The sequence below is a fragment of the Triticum urartu genome, chromosome 5, assembly GCF_003073215.2.
Source record: "Triticum urartu cultivar G1812 chromosome 5, Tu2.1, whole genome shotgun sequence".
Classification (NCBI taxonomy): domain Eukaryota; kingdom Viridiplantae; phylum Streptophyta; class Magnoliopsida; order Poales; family Poaceae; genus Triticum; species Triticum urartu.
Genome location: NC_053026.1, coordinates 116,762,456 through 116,775,857, shown reverse-complemented (window position 1 = coordinate 116,775,857; position 13,402 = coordinate 116,762,456). Strand labels below are relative to the sequence as shown.

The 13,402-nt window shown below is 51.3% G+C and overlaps 1 protein-coding gene across 1 annotated transcript; it reads right to left on the bottom strand.

The window, feature by feature from the left end:
* Positions 1 to 443: 443 nt before the first annotated feature.
* LOC125555752 lies at positions 444 to 2,309 on the bottom strand. The gene is made up of 2 exons (XM_048718607.1): positions 1,691 to 2,309; positions 444 to 1,619 (listed from the first exon to the last, which is right to left on the bottom strand). Exon 2 carries the CDS (start codon positions 1,499 to 1,501, stop codon positions 584 to 586), a length of 918 nt encoding a protein of 305 aa, XP_048574564.1. The 5' UTR covers positions 1,502 to 1,619; positions 1,691 to 2,309; the 3' UTR covers positions 444 to 583.
* Positions 2,310 to 13,402: the final 11,093 nt, after the last annotated feature.

Below are 13,402 nucleotides of genomic sequence, written 5' to 3'. Positions count from 1 at the left end.
TTGCATAATCTCATAGTCATAGAAACATGTATAAGTCATGAAGAAAGCAATAGCAACATACTAAACGATCGGGTGCTAAGCTAATGGAATGGGTCATGTCAATCAGATCATTCACCTAATGATGTGATCCTGTTTAATCAAATAACAACTCTTTGTCTATGGTTAGGAAACATAACCATCTTTGATTAACGAGCTAGTCAAGTAGAGGCATACTAGTGACACTCTGTTTGTCTATGTATTCACACATGTATTATGTTTCCGGTTAATACAATTATAGCATGAATAATAAACATTTATCATGAAATAAGGAAATAAATAATAACTTTATTATTGCCTCTAGGGCATATTTCCTTCAGAACAAGCAGAATGAGATCGCCGCTCGCCGGTTCAACACATCGGGTTGAACCATTTGTCAGGTCTGCTAGTATTTGTCGTGTGAACTATTTTCATATCTGAAACTATTTTTCATATCTGAAATATTTGTTGTGTGTGAAAACATTGCATTATGGCATAACTGAAATAGTACATCATTACAACCGCGTACAGGATTGAAAACACTACATTATTACAACTACGTCCATAATCATTTGTCTCCAAACTTTTGCCAGATGTGCTCAACTAGATCATCTTGGAGCTGAGAGTGAAATGCTCTGTTTGTGATCCGTTGATGCATTTGAATAAACACACTCAGTTTTTCCGCATGAGTATGAGATGGGGTCACCTTTACTCCCATAGAGTCATAGATGTAGTCATGTGGACCGCTGTCTCGCTCATCTTCGACTATCATATTGTTCATTATGATGCAAGCTTTCATGAGATCACCAATTTCTTTACGTTTCCAACCTTTTGCTGGTCCTCGAACAATGGAAAAACGGGATTGCAGAACTCCAAATGCTCTCTCCACATCCTTTCTGGCCCCCTCTTGTCTTTTGGCAAAACGTTTCTTCTTTCTGCCTTCTGGAGCTGGTATGGTCTTCACAAATGTTGCCCATGGTGGATATATACCATCTGCAAGGTAATACCCCATTGTGTACGGATGACCATTGATGGTATAATTCACTTTTGGAGCTTCACCTTCAGATAGCTTTGCAAACACAGGTGAACGTTGAAGCACATTTATGTCATTGAGAGACCCTGGTAAACCAAAGAATGCATGCCAAATCCAAAGATCCTTTGAAGCAACTGCCTCCAGAATCATTGTTGGCTTGTTCACATGACCTTTAAACATGCCATGCCATTTTTTAGGACAATTTTTCCAAGTCCAATGCATGCAATCTATAGACCCTAATATACCAGGAAAACCTCTTTGCTCCCCTATTGCAAGCAATCTAGCAGTATTTTCTTCATTTGGAGATCTCAAATACTGGTCCCCAGATATTTCACAAATAGCTATCACAAACTTTTTGCAAGATGCTAGATTTGTAGATTCTCCAGACCGACAATACTCATCCGCGGCATCAGCCGCATATCCGTAAGTTAGCAGTCGCATTGCCGTTGTCATCTTCTACAGAGGATGTAACCCAAGAGCTCCAGCAGAATTTCTTTTTTGCTTAAAATAACTGTCATGCTCAAGTACTGCTTCAGCTATGCGATTAAACAAATTACGGGACATTCTATACCTGTGCGGAAAACAAATATGAGATATGAAGATGAAAAATAGGCAGACAGGGAATAATGTAGTAATACTAACCTTCGGCGAAAATAACTTTCGGGAAAAGTGGGATTTTCTTTGAAGTAGTCGCTCCACAGTAGAACAAATCCGGCATCTCTTCCGCGATGCAAAAATTGTCGTCCCAGCGTGGAACCGCCATGACGTCGAGCATTTGCCTCCTCTTCCTCCTCGCGCTTTGCAAATGCTGCAAGAATTAGTTCGTCGTCGTCCGATGAAGACGACGACGACGAATTCATGAGCATATCCAAAACGAATCCTGTTTCACTCATTGTGTTGTAGCACAAGATGGAAAGATATTTAAGAGAGGAGAGGGGTGGTATATATAGGCCAGCAATAGAGCCGTTGGAATAGAGCTGTTGTAATAGAGCTGTTGGAAAGGTAGCCGTTGGAAATATAGCCGTTTGGAAAGTGCCCATTGAAAAAATAGCAGTTGACACTGCAATAATAAATCGTTGAATTATTGTTAAGATGGTAGTTGAATTGGTAGTTACAAATTAATATTAAAATATATGAGAGAAAATGTAGACGTTTTATATATACATGTTCTATTGCAAAACTGAATGTGTATATGAGGGAATTTTTTTAGACCATTGTCTATATAGATATATAGACGTCCAAATTTACACATGCTATTGGAGATGCTTTTATAGGCTCCCCAGTCCCCATCACCTGCCTTCAAAACTACACCCTTTTCTATGGCTCCGAGACATAGTAGTGACTTAAAACAAGTGAGATGGTGGAGTGAAACAATTTAAGCGGTCGCGAACCAAACCAGATCAGCATATGGTACTAGGAGAGATTCAATGTTACTCATCAGAAACCCACTCGCTCGATTCTTTAGATGCCTGACTGGCTCTAGTAAGCCTGGATATGGGCTCCATACGGTTTGCTCCATCGGAGGAAAGCCGACTGGATCCGCTAAAATTATGGATGGCTTAACACATTGTCAGCGATACAATCCAGATGAAGCTGGTTGAAGGGGGACTGCATCAGAAATCTTTCGAACATATCCATGGGATACTTCACCAATTCTTGGGTTCTGGAGCAAGTTCTTAGAGCATTACTAGTAGAATCCTCAAACCCTCAAATCTTAAAAGCAGTTTTAAGGATTGAGTTGTGCCACTTTTTGACACTTTTAAGGGTTGAAAAACAGAGGCAAATACTAGAACCCTCAAACCCAACCCGTAAACTGCTTTAAGGATTGGATTTGAGGGTTCTAGTCTTTGCCTCGACCTCAACCTTTAAATCTATCATTTGACATCTCACAATTCATGACAACAAGAACACAATCAACTTCCAAACAAACTACCAAATGACAATCATTGATGCATGGTTCAATAGTTTACATCACAAAATCATCATCTTCCTCCTCTCATCGGCACCATCACCCAAAAGTTGTACCTCGGCGCCATCTCATAGACCACAAGTGGGCTCCATCAAGTATCTCCATCGGCACCGGTGGAGTCGTACACACCGCCACCACCACAACTACTCATCGGAGTGTCACCTCGAAAAATAGAGGACGCAACACGGAACATCCTCTCCCTCTCCGCGATGTCTTCCTTGTAGTCCTTCCACCATTGCAATTGGTCTTCATCCATGTCCTTCTTGGACATCATCATGTGCTCTTTCTCTTTCACCATGAGTTCTTTCCATACCTTTGCCTCTTTGAGCTTGATCATCCTCTCCTCCAACTCGGCCTTGCGCTTTGCTTCTTCACGCTTTGCTTCAACTTGTGCAAGCTTGACCTCTTTCTTCTTCTCGGTGATAAGAAGCTTCGTCTCCAATGTCTTCGTTGTCAATTCCTCTCTTGCCTTCATCATGTGGTCCATCTTCTTCCTTAGACGTGACGCCTCTTCTTTCATCTTCACCCTTAGCTTGCCCTTTTTGTTTCCCTCGGGCTTGCCCAAGTTCCTCTCCTCCTCATCTTCACTATCATCCATCCTTAGCATTACCGACTTCTTGGGTGCGGTCTCTTGATCCCTCACCTTCCACTTGTCAAAGGTTTGAAGAATTGACCAAACATGCTTAAATGGGAATGGCTTGCCCTTGGAAGCGGCCATCTCCTTGTACCTCATGCCGGCAATTGTCTCCTATCAACCACACATAAATCACATAAGAACCCACCAATATCATCTATCACTTGGTCCATGGCACACACATAATCAAAATAGTGAAGAAATATGTACTCACATAGTCACTCTCCACGGTTCCACTAGGTGGTGCATCTCTCACTTGGTCCATGGCCGCACTCCAACGAGAACAAGCGGGCTTGATCAACTCCCACCGGCCATGAAGCGAGCGGAAAGAGCGATGGATGAACCCACTATTCTTCGGCTTGATCTTACAATAGACGTCATCGATCCTTTGCCAATACCGTTTACCGGTTTGATCGGTGCCGGTGGTTGCATCCATTCCCACAGCTGCCCAAGCACGAACCAAGAGGACATCTTCCGCCTCGGTGTAATTTGTCGACCGCGCGTGTGGGCGGGAAGCGGCGGTGAATGCCTCCTCCCCTATCTCGGCCACCTCCTCCTCGTCATCCCCCACCTCCTCCTCATCTTCCTCCTTCTCCTCCAAGTCGTCACCAACCCTAAAGGGATCTAGAGGCGGAGCTCCGAGGTCCACCTCCGCGTTTTGGAGGAGGTCTATGAACGAGGATGGATTTGCCATTTCCTCGAACACCTCGTGCGCGGCGGGAGGAGGTTCGGTGACGGCGGCCGCCGCGGGCTTCTTCCGCGCCGCGGGCTTCTTCCGCGGCTTGGTCACGGCCGGGGACGAGCCGGCGACCTTGGAGGCCGCCCCTCGCGGCCCATGAGAGGCCGCCTTCGGCCGGCTCTTCTTGGTAGCCGGGGCGGGCGGCGGGAAGGCGGCGAGGGCGGGAGCCGGGGCGGGTGAGGCGGTCGGGGCGGCAGGAGGTGGTGCGAGGCCCGCCCGCCGCCGCTTGGCCCCGACGTGGGTCGCCGCCACCACGTCGGCGATGGTCGGTTGGGCGGGGGCGGGGGCGGGGGCGGGCGGGACGGGCGGGGCAGGAGCGGCGGCCGCGGCGGGCGAGGGCGCGGCGGCGGCGGGGCCTTCCATGGCCGGCGCAGCAGCAGGCGGCGGGACGCGGGCGGGAGGAGGAGCGGTTGGCTCCCGCGCGAGCTCGGAGCGAGCGACGAGGAGGAGTGCGGGTTGGGGGGAGATTTTCCCCTCAACCCCTACTTCTACAGATTGCAAATTGGTTTGAGGGTTGGACCTCTAAATTTTTTTACGGGTTTGAGGGTTTAGAGGTTCTAGTCTACGGCGTTTTTTCGGCGAAAACTGTAAAAAAGCGGTTATTTTTAGGGGTTTGAGGGTTTGAGGGCTCTACTAGTAATGCTCTTATAACAGTAAGAAACTAGCCTGTATCGCTACTCTTTTACATAGCTGGAGGATTCACAACCTTTTAATGATCCTTATATTTGATGAACTACAAGGACAATTCTGTGGAGTTCCAATACCAGTACTTGACTGAAGCCCAAACTAATTATTTATTTCCATATGAATTACTACATTGCAACTTGAAGCGTTTACAGTTCAGCGCCACATAAAGTAAGTAAAAACCATAGGTGAGGTACATGAAAGACTAGAAAGCCGACCCTGCACCCTACAAAAGTGAAGAGCCAAACAAGATAGGGTTGCATGACATAGTATGGTGACCATGGACACTGCAACTTGTGTCTGACCAGTCACCAGCAGCCCTGTTCCATCTTGATTTCAGCTTCACGTTAGCCTCATCAGAATAATACATTCAGGATTACGATGGATTCGCCTTAATTTTTGTTGGTTTCTAGGCATCCAGATTAGACGGTTCCCTGGTGTTTCTTTACGCAAAACATTGAAGCATAGTTCAAAATTCTGGCCATCAGTAGTCTAACCTCGAAAACTAATATGGTTATCTCAGCAGCAGCAAGAGCAGGAATTTATGCTAATAAATGGCAGTGGCTTCAGATGACGTTTGCTATGATCTTTGGATGTGTCAGTCAGCAAAAAAGGCCTAAAGTTAAAGATAAGTATCCTAGGCAGATATTGCTTTATTCACTTTCAGAAAAGAGTTAACCTGAGCTTTCTTTCATGTCAATTGTCAAGCACTGACATGAGTGTACCATTCAGACTTCTGATTTGCCATCATTCACAGCCACTGCCAAAGGCTTGTAAGAAATTAGGCTTTAGGTGTTGAAATGGAAGGAAAAGCATCGCCAGTGCATTGCTTGCCGCCCATATGGCGAAGACATGCCCTGGTTTGTCGACAAGTTAGATACTAGAGACAGAACAGTGATGTATTATTACCCAACGAGGAGACTCAATAATGCATACAGCATACATGCTAGAGAGAGCAGATGAGAATGAGATTGTTTATCAAGTGTCAGCCTGAATGTTTCTGAACTGTCCATCTGTTCGGTACTAGTGCCATTGACTTCTGGTGGAAAGGGAAACACGCCGAAAACGCGGCATTGCCTGAGGCTTAAGGCAAGAACATGTCATTGCCATATATGGAAATGCAAGTAGTAGCAGTAGACTGTACTAATCACTGCCATCAGTCGAGTAGACTTACGCATTATACAGTAATCTAACAAATTGCAGTGAGGAACACTGAACCTGGTCATGGCTGTCGAACAGTTCAGCAAATTTGGCTTGAACCTACTCTGAGATTCCAGCAGCCACGATGCGAAATGCAGCATGAATTTTCTGTGGCATTATACTACTTGACATGATGGATGCCTAAGATCGATTTCATATGCTATTCTTCCAACGGAAGACTAGGACAGAGAACATAATTGTTTACTATGCAATCATTTAAACTTATTAAACAGATTGATGCCTTCAATCTCTGACAGCATGGGCACTAGAGTAGTACCAATAATGCTAAGTCTGTCATTTCTCTGGGGAGGTGCTTCAAGTTTTATAATAAAAGAAACAAATGTTCTTTAGTTTCATCACCCCCTTGTCAGTTCAAGTATTCAGCAACTCCTGAACAATTGCGAACCTCATGTACGCAGAAGATATCTCGATCTTTACCAAAAAAGGCTTTCGCCCCGCTTTATATTATAAAGCCAACCGCACAACAAGCATCCAACAAGGTCCAACACACAAACACGCACACACACACGGAGGTCCACAGGGACAAATAGTACAGGAAAGGGTCAAAGATGAGGGCACAGCAAAACAAGCCCTAACACCAAAACACACACGCCACAAACCACAAAGCCGCCAGGCGGTCTAGTCAGGCTCAGGTGGAGGAGGCGGCAGCGGGGGAGCCACGTGGAGCGCCATCGAGCGGAGATTGGAGAGGAGGGCAGTGATGACGTCCCGGTCCTGGGGGCGGCTAAGTGGCCGCCAAAGCTGCAGGTAACCACACAATTTGAAGATTGCGTCAGTCGCACGACGGAGGGGCACCTTCTGAATAACAAGCTTATTTCGAATGTTCCAAAGTGTCCAGGCGAGAACCCCAACGCACAGCCATCTAATATGGCGGTAGCGAGCATGGCAGGCGTTAAGCTCGGCAAGCAGGTCGGGGAAGTTGGTATTACACCACTGTCCGCCAACCGTTTCGTGGAAGCAGGCCCAAAGGAACTGGGCAGAGTGGCACGAGAAAAAGATGTGGTTAGCATCCTCAATCGTGCCACAGATGGGGCACATCCCATCACCCGGGCCATTACGCTTGAGGACCTCAACCCCAGAGGGGAGGCGTCCACGGATCCATTGCTACAGGAAGATCCTGATCTTCAGCGGGAGGCGGATGTCCCAGATTAGGCTAAATGGCTCCGGGGCCATCGAGGGCGCAATGGCGCCGTACAGGGACTTCGTGGAGAAACGTCCAGAGGGCTCGAGGCGCCAGGACAGAACATCCCGGTCCTCCGCCACGTCCATCGGTAAAAGTGCGATGTCTTGGAGGAGGGAATCCCAGGCGGCCACCTCAAGGGGGCCAAAGGGGCGCCGGAAGGCGAGATGCCCTAAGTCAATAAGGGTCGTCTCGACAGAGACCCGAGGGTCAGCCGCAATGGCAAAAAGTTCTGGGAAACGCGCCGCCAGGGGGGCGTCCCCTAGCCAGCAGTCGAACCAAAACAAGGTCGAGGCTCCGGAGCCAACTAAGATGGATGTGCCGATGCGTAGTACGGGCAGAAGCTGGATCACGGACTGCCAGAACTGGGAACCACCCGTAAGTTGGCAAAAGGCAAGAGGTTGGCCATGGAGGTATTTATTACGGATGATGGTGAGCCAGAGGCCTCCCTCCCCATTGGCAATACGCCACAGCCATCGGGTCAGGAGGGCAATGTTCATGCGTCGGGGAGACAAGATCCCAAGGCCCCCCTGGTCTTTGGGCTTGCAGATGTCGGGCCAGCTCACCATATGGTACTTCTGCTTGTCGCCCTCGCCAGCCCAGAAGAACCTCGACTGGTATTTGGCCACCTCCTGGTGGAGGGTCTCATGCAAGCTGTAGAAGCTCATGAGAAACCAGAGAAGGCTAGCAAGCGAGGAGTTGATTAGGATCACCCTAGCCGCTTTCAACAGCCAGCGTCCCCTCCAGGGTTCAACCCTGTGCTGCATCCTAGTCACCGTCGGGCGAAGATCCGCGACGGTGAGTCTGGAGTCACTAATGGGCACCCCCAAGTAGGTAGTGGGGAAGGTGCCCAGGCGGCAGTTAAGCCGGTACGCAATGGACAAAGCTTCGTCCGGGAGGTAGCCGAGGACCATCACTTCGCTCTTGTCGAAGTTGATGGTGAGTCCCGACATCTGTTGGAAACACAGGAGGAGGAACTTCAGGTTGGCGATGTCGGACGCGGAGCCCTCCACTATGACAATGGTGTCATCCACATATTGGAGGAGGGAGACCCCTCCTCTGTCCACAAGGTGGGGGACGACGCCCCGGATATGGCTGCAGGCTTTGGCCTTATCCAGGATGACTGCAAGGGCATCGACAACCATGTTAAAGAGGAACGGGGAGAACGGGTCACCCTGGCGAACCCCACATAAGGTGGGGAAGTAGGGCCCGATCTCGCCGTTAATGTTGACCGACGTCCGGCCGCAGGTGACGAGTTGCATAACCTGTGTCACCCAGCGGTCGTCGAAGCCTTTCCGAAGCAATACTCCCCGAAGGAAGGGCCAGTGGACCATGTCGTAGGCCTTATAAAGTCGAGCTTAAGGAACACTGCGCGGTGGTGCTTGGATCGAACTTCGTGGAGGACTTCGTGAAAGACCAACACCCCATCCAGAATAAATCGGCCTTGGATGAAGGTGGATTGGTTGGGGTGGGTGACAGAGTCCGCAAGAAGGGTCACCCTATTGGCATACCCTTTGGCCAGGATCCTAAAGATCATGTTAATCACGGTGATCGGGCGGAACTGGCGGATGTTCGAGGCCCCAGGAACCTTTGGGATGAGGGTAATGATCCCATAGTTCAGGCGCCCAAGGTCCATGGTCCCAGAGAAGAACTCGTCGAAGAGGGCCATGACCTCCGGTTTGATGGTTTGCCAGAATGTTTTAAAGAACAATACTGGCAATCCATCCGGGCCCGGAGCTGAGGAGGGGTTCATTCCTTTGATCGCCGCAAGGACCTCCTCCTCCAAGAAAGGCGCCACTAAAGCGGCATTGGCCTCGGCGGAAACAAGCTGGGCACCCGACCAGGTACCGGGGGCCAGCGCAGCCCCACCCCGAGGGGTGGGGGTGAAAAGGGCTTTATAGAAGCCATCAACGTGGGCGTGGATGTCCGAGGGTCGAACAAGCTGAGTATCACCCGCCCACAGGGAGTGAATGGAGTTGCGACGACGCCGGCCGTTGGCAATCGCCTGGAAGTAGGCCGTCTTGGCGTCGCCCTGGAGCACCCACCATAGGGTGCCGCGCAACCACCAGTAGGCCTCCTCGTCGGCGTAAATGGCCGAAAGCTGGTCCTCGAGATCATATCTCAACATCCACTCATCCGGGGAGATCCCGGACGAGTCAGCACGGGCGTCCAGGGCCTGGATGGCGCTTAAGAGGGCCTTCTTGCGGTCACGGATATCACAGCTGAGATTCGCGCCCCAGCCCTTCATAAACTTGCGGGCTAGCTTGGCGCAAAACTGCCAGGAGTCGACCGCGGACATGGCGCGGTGGGGGGAGTCGCGCGCGGCGGTCCACTTAGCCGAACAGCCTCGCGGAACCCGGCTTGGTTGAGCCAGAAGAGCTCGAACCGAAACCGGGGGGAAAGGGGGGCGTTCATCAGCAGAGGAGAGGAGGAGAGGGACATGATCAGAGCCAATCCTGGTAATAGCCTGAACCGAGGCCAGGGGCATCTGAGTTCCCATTCCGGGGAAACTAAGACGCGGTCCAGGACAGACTGTGTCGGGTTCGCCTAGCGGTTAGTCCATGTGAACCGGGCCCCCGTGCGCTCGAGCTCATGGAGGCCAAGCTCCACGATGCAGTCGTTAAACATCTGCATCCGGGGGCGATTAACCCGGTCATTGTTCTTCTCATCCGGGGAGCGGATGAGGTTAAAGTCACCACCCACCACAACAGGTAGGGAGGAAGCGGAGATCTTCTGCTGCAGCTCCGCGAGGAAGGTCGGGGAGCAGCTATGATCCGCCGGTCCGTAGACGATGATGACCTCCCATTTGAAGTTGAGCGCATGCTCGAAGATCTCCATACTAACGAAGAACTCACCCCGATCCATACCTACCACCTCAAAGGTGGCATCCTTAACACCTAATAGGATGCCACCCGAGTGGCCATTGTTCCCACTAGAAGGGAGCCAATGCCAGGCGAATAGGTGGGAGCTAAGGCTGTCAAGCTCGGGGAGACAGAAATCCGTGCGCATGGTTTCTTGGATGGCGATGATGTCGATGTGCTCGTCCCGGGTGTACTCAATTAGCTGGCGGCGGCGGCCGTCATGGCCGAAGTCGTGAATGTTCCAGAAAAGGGCGCGCATCTAAACCGCCATTGAGGGGCTACTTGACCCCAGGACGGTGGAAGCACTGTGGGCTCAAAGAGCGGCAGTGCGGGAGCGAGTGCGGCCACGAATCTCCTCGGCCGGCGTCCCGGTGGGCTGGGGTGCCGGGGTGCGCAGGAGGTGGGCCCGAGTCTCGGCGTGTTTCCCGTTAAGGATCTCGCGGGCCTGGATAGCCGCAATCTGCTCCAAGGGGGGGGGGCAACCTCCCCCCGGAAAACTACGGCCGAGTCTAGAGCCACCTTGGCAAGGCGGCCGAGCGGGACAGCTTCGAAAGCAGAAAAAGAGCAGCTTGAAGAACTGGAAGGGATGCCGGTCGCACCTGTCTCGAGGTTCCGGGCCGCAGCCCGGATCTCAGCCCGCCCGGAGATGGACGGCGCCGGGAGGCTGGCCGAGCAATCCGCGTCGAGCCGGGCGCTGCGGCGGGAAGCCGTCACCGGGGTCGACGAGGCCTGTCGGTGTCAAAACCGGCGGATCTCGGGTAGGGGGTCCCGAACTGTGCGTCTAAGGCGGATGGTAACAGGAGGCAGGGGACACGATGTTTTACCCAGGTTCGGGCCCTCTTGATGGAGGTAAAACCCTACGTCCTGCTTGATTTATTCTTGATGATATGAGTATTACAAGATTTGATCTACCATGAGATCGGAGAGGCTAAACCCTAGAAGCTAGCCTATGGTATGATTGTCTGTTGTCCTACGGACTAAAACCCTCCGGTTTATATAGACACCGGAGGGGGCTAGGGTTACACAAGGTCGGTTACAAAGGAGGAGATATACATATCCGTATTGCCTAGCTCGCCTTCTACGCCAAGTAGAGTCCTATCCGGACACGGGACGAAGTCTTCAATCTTGTATCTTCATAGTCCAACAGTCCGGCAAAAGGATATAATCCGGCTGTCCGAATACCCCTAATCCAGGACTCCCTCAGTAGCCCCTGAACCAGGCTTCAATGACGATGAGTCCGGCGTGCAGTGTTGTTTTCGGCATTGCAAGGCGGGTTCCTCCTCCGAATACACCACGGAAAAATTTGAATACAAGGATAGTGTCCGACCCTGCAAAATAAGTTCCACATACCACCGTAGAGAGAATAATATTTCCACAAATCTAATCTGCTGACATGTTTTGGCAACATGACATCATGCCATGGCTCGGTGATTATTCGAACCGTTTTTCTTTAACTAGCCCCGCACATAACGCGAGGCAGTTTCCTGACATGTCTTGTCAAAGCAGAGATCGTGTCCCCCTTATTACGGGATTCTCATCAATACGGTCGTGGGTAACCCAGCCGCGCCATCAATTACGGCGCTTGGAGGATAAGCGAGTTTTACCAGGCTAGTGGGGGTGCATAGTTTCGACCGCCCTGGGGGCGCAGATCGTTCCTACCCCGGAACCTCACGAGAGGGTAGTTTTACTCCACTACTTCCTCCGCGGACTGGGGTTTCCCCTCCATCCATTCGTCCGCGGTCTCATGTTCTACTACGGGCTGGACTTCCATGATCTGGCCCGAACTTCATCCTCAACATTTTGGCATTCATCGTCGTGTGTGAGGCTTTCCTCCGCATCTGGCCCCACTTCGGCCTGTGGTTAAAGACCTTCAATATCAAGCCGAAGGTGGTGGGAGGCCAACAAGCAGAATGCGGCGGATCCATGGTGGGCAAGATGCCCAATGTTATATGGCTTGAAGGCTCCTTCGTGGAGACCATAAAGGGGTGGCAATCGGCGTGGTTCTAAATCACCGAGCCGCGCGACACCAACTGGGTGGCGGCCCCCGAGTTTCGATCCGGAATCCCCACGCGGCTCACCTCCTGGAAAGAGAAGGGCCTATCCTGGGGTTCATCGGTAGAGCTGGACGGATTCCAAAAATGTATCAGGAATATGGCAAGCAAGAAGCTCAAACTTGTCAACATAGTCCAGGTCATGCTCTTCCGTCGGATCCTCCCGTGTCAACAACAGGATTTCAACTTGTGGGAGTTCGACTCGGCCCAGCACCAGACTCTGAGCGAGCTTTTCGGCACGACGCACAAGGACGTCTGAAGGGTGCTGTTCAAGGGTGCTGAGGTCCCTCCCTCTCTCATCGAGGACCGTGGGCTAAGCGCGAAGCGCCTAGCGCATTCGGTGAGTTCTATACATCCGGTAGGATATTTATTTCCCCTAGCTTAACCATGCACGGGGTCTGAGCTCCATGCCTTTGACAGGACTGGGTGGAGACATCGGGGCAGATTAACTGTCCGGCCCCTCTGCCCGAAGACACTGCGGACGCTCTCCTGACGGAGATGCTGACTCTAGCTCCTTACAATGTGCCGGAGAAGACCAAGAAGGCCAAGGGAACCCGAAAGAGTTCCCGGCGCCAGGTGGTATCGGACTCAACGTCCAATAACTCCGCGACGCACTCCTCCCCCGAAGACGAGGAGGAAGATGAAGATGCTCCCCCTTCAGTCGGGGGAGACAAGAAAAGGAAGGCCGCCCCGACCGGGGGGGCCGAAGGGTCCAAGAAGGGGAGGACCCTCCTTCCGGACTACTCCACCACCGCCGCTGAAGGCGAAGACGAGTGGCTGCTCAGGGCCAAGCCCCTGGTGAAGTCGTAAGTATTCGGATACCAGAGTAACTCATAACATACCTTTGTCGCACTGCTTCCCCTAACGCCGAATATGATTATGCAGACCACCCCAACCCCGTATCGACGTATCTTCATCGGGCGGCTCCTTGGACTCGTCGGATATGGATAGCGATCCACTTCCGACCGCCACCTCCCCTTGCCCTATGGACAATGCCGAGGTATTGTCTCAAGAG

Coding starts and splice junctions, on each gene's coding strand:
- LOC125555752 (XM_048718607.1), bottom strand. CDS start 1,501: ATGACAACGGCAATGCGACTGCTAACTTACGGATATGCGGCTGATGCC.